Source organism: Aptenodytes forsteri, unplaced genomic scaffold (genome assembly GCF_000699145.1).
Source record: "Aptenodytes forsteri isolate BGI_AS27 unplaced genomic scaffold, ASM69914v1 Scaffold640, whole genome shotgun sequence".
Taxonomy (NCBI): Eukaryota; Metazoa; Chordata; class Aves; order Sphenisciformes; family Spheniscidae; genus Aptenodytes; species Aptenodytes forsteri.
Window position 1 is genome coordinate 120,062 of NW_008794887.1, and position 1,205 is coordinate 121,266.

Genomic DNA, 1,205 nt, shown 5'->3' on the forward strand with positions numbered 1-1,205 from the left:
CGCCCAAACCCCAGCAGGCGCCGCAGGGACGAGGGCTCGCTCCGGCCTTTAATAGAAAACAGGGACGAGGTGCAGGGATGCAGCCGCCACCAGCACAGGGAGAAAGGGACGGCGGCGAGCTGGGCTGGGACCCGTTCCTCTCGCCCCTCTGCACGAGGGGTCGGTCAAGCCTGGCAGGGACAGAGGGAGGGCGAACCGCGCTTGCAGGATGGGCTCTTGGTGCCAGCCTCGGGCTCCTCTCTCCATCCCCGCGCAGCTCGCTCCGGCGCTGCAGGAGATCTCCCTTCCCAGGCGTGATGCAGCTCCTGGGGCCGGGTCCTACCGCAGCACCAGGTGGTACCCCTCCGGGCCGTGCGCTGCCCAGAGACGTGGCTCAGCCGGGGCCATCGTCCCCTGCCCAGCTCTGCCTGCCCGTGGCCACCGTGTTACCTTTGGCGACGGCCACCACGAAGCACGTCTCGTCCAGGAGGTTCCTGATCATCTGTGGGGCCGCCGGGCGAGGTGAGGGGGGCCGGGCTGGGGGTGTGTGTCTCGTCCCAGAGCCCGGACCCCCGTCCCGCTGCAGCGAGGGACACCCACGGGGGCTGAGCCTCGCTGGGAGCAGGTTGGGGACCCCGAGGGGCCGGGATGGCTGTGGGGTCCAGCACGCCCAAGTGTCACCCCTGGTCCTTACCGTGTCGCTGACAAGGATGTGGATGCCAGAGGGTCCCTGCCGAGACACCTGCTGGATCTGGCCCGCGGGCAGCCCCAGCAGCTCGGCCAGCTTCCCGGTCAGCTCGGCCACCGTCAGCTCCTCCAGGTGCACCTCCTGGTACAGCCCTGGGGACAGGACAGGAGGAGGATGGGGAGGGGGCAGTGAGTGCGGACCCTCCCTCCCCACGCTGCCCCCAGTACCTGAGCATCCATCCTCTGTGCCCTCGGCCCCGCCGGCGGGCTCCCGCAACACGTAGAGGGTCAGCCGGGGACGTGGGCACCTGCGGAGGCAGAGAGGGGTCTGGCGGGGGGCACAGGATCCGGCCAGGCACTGCTGGCACCGCGGAGGCTGGCTGGGGTCCCCGGAAAGAGGTACCGCAGTGCCCTGCGGGATGTCCGAGCCCACCTGCCCATCAGTGCGTTGCAGAGGCGGATGCCGTCGGGGGCTCCGCAGATCTGGATCAGGTCCCTGCGGGAGAGCTTCAGCAGGTCGGCACCTGCGGACACGGGGG

General features: G+C 70.5%; 1 protein-coding gene across 1 annotated transcript in view; it reads right to left on the bottom strand.

Annotated features, from left to right (window-relative positions):
* Positions 1 to 373: 373 nt before the first annotated feature.
* LOC109279340 (transcription factor CP2-like) overlaps positions 374 to 1,205 on the bottom strand; it is an 8,099-nt gene continuing 7,267 nt past the window's right edge. The window contains exons 2-5 of the mRNA XM_019470894.1: positions 1,100 to 1,190; positions 895 to 974; positions 674 to 819; positions 374 to 481 (exon numbers count right to left, since the gene is read on the bottom strand). Of these exons, the coding sequence (XP_019326439.1) occupies positions 374 to 481; positions 674 to 819; positions 895 to 974; positions 1,100 to 1,190 (425 nt within the window). The remainder of the gene's footprint in view (positions 482 to 673; positions 820 to 894; positions 975 to 1,099; positions 1,191 to 1,205) is intronic.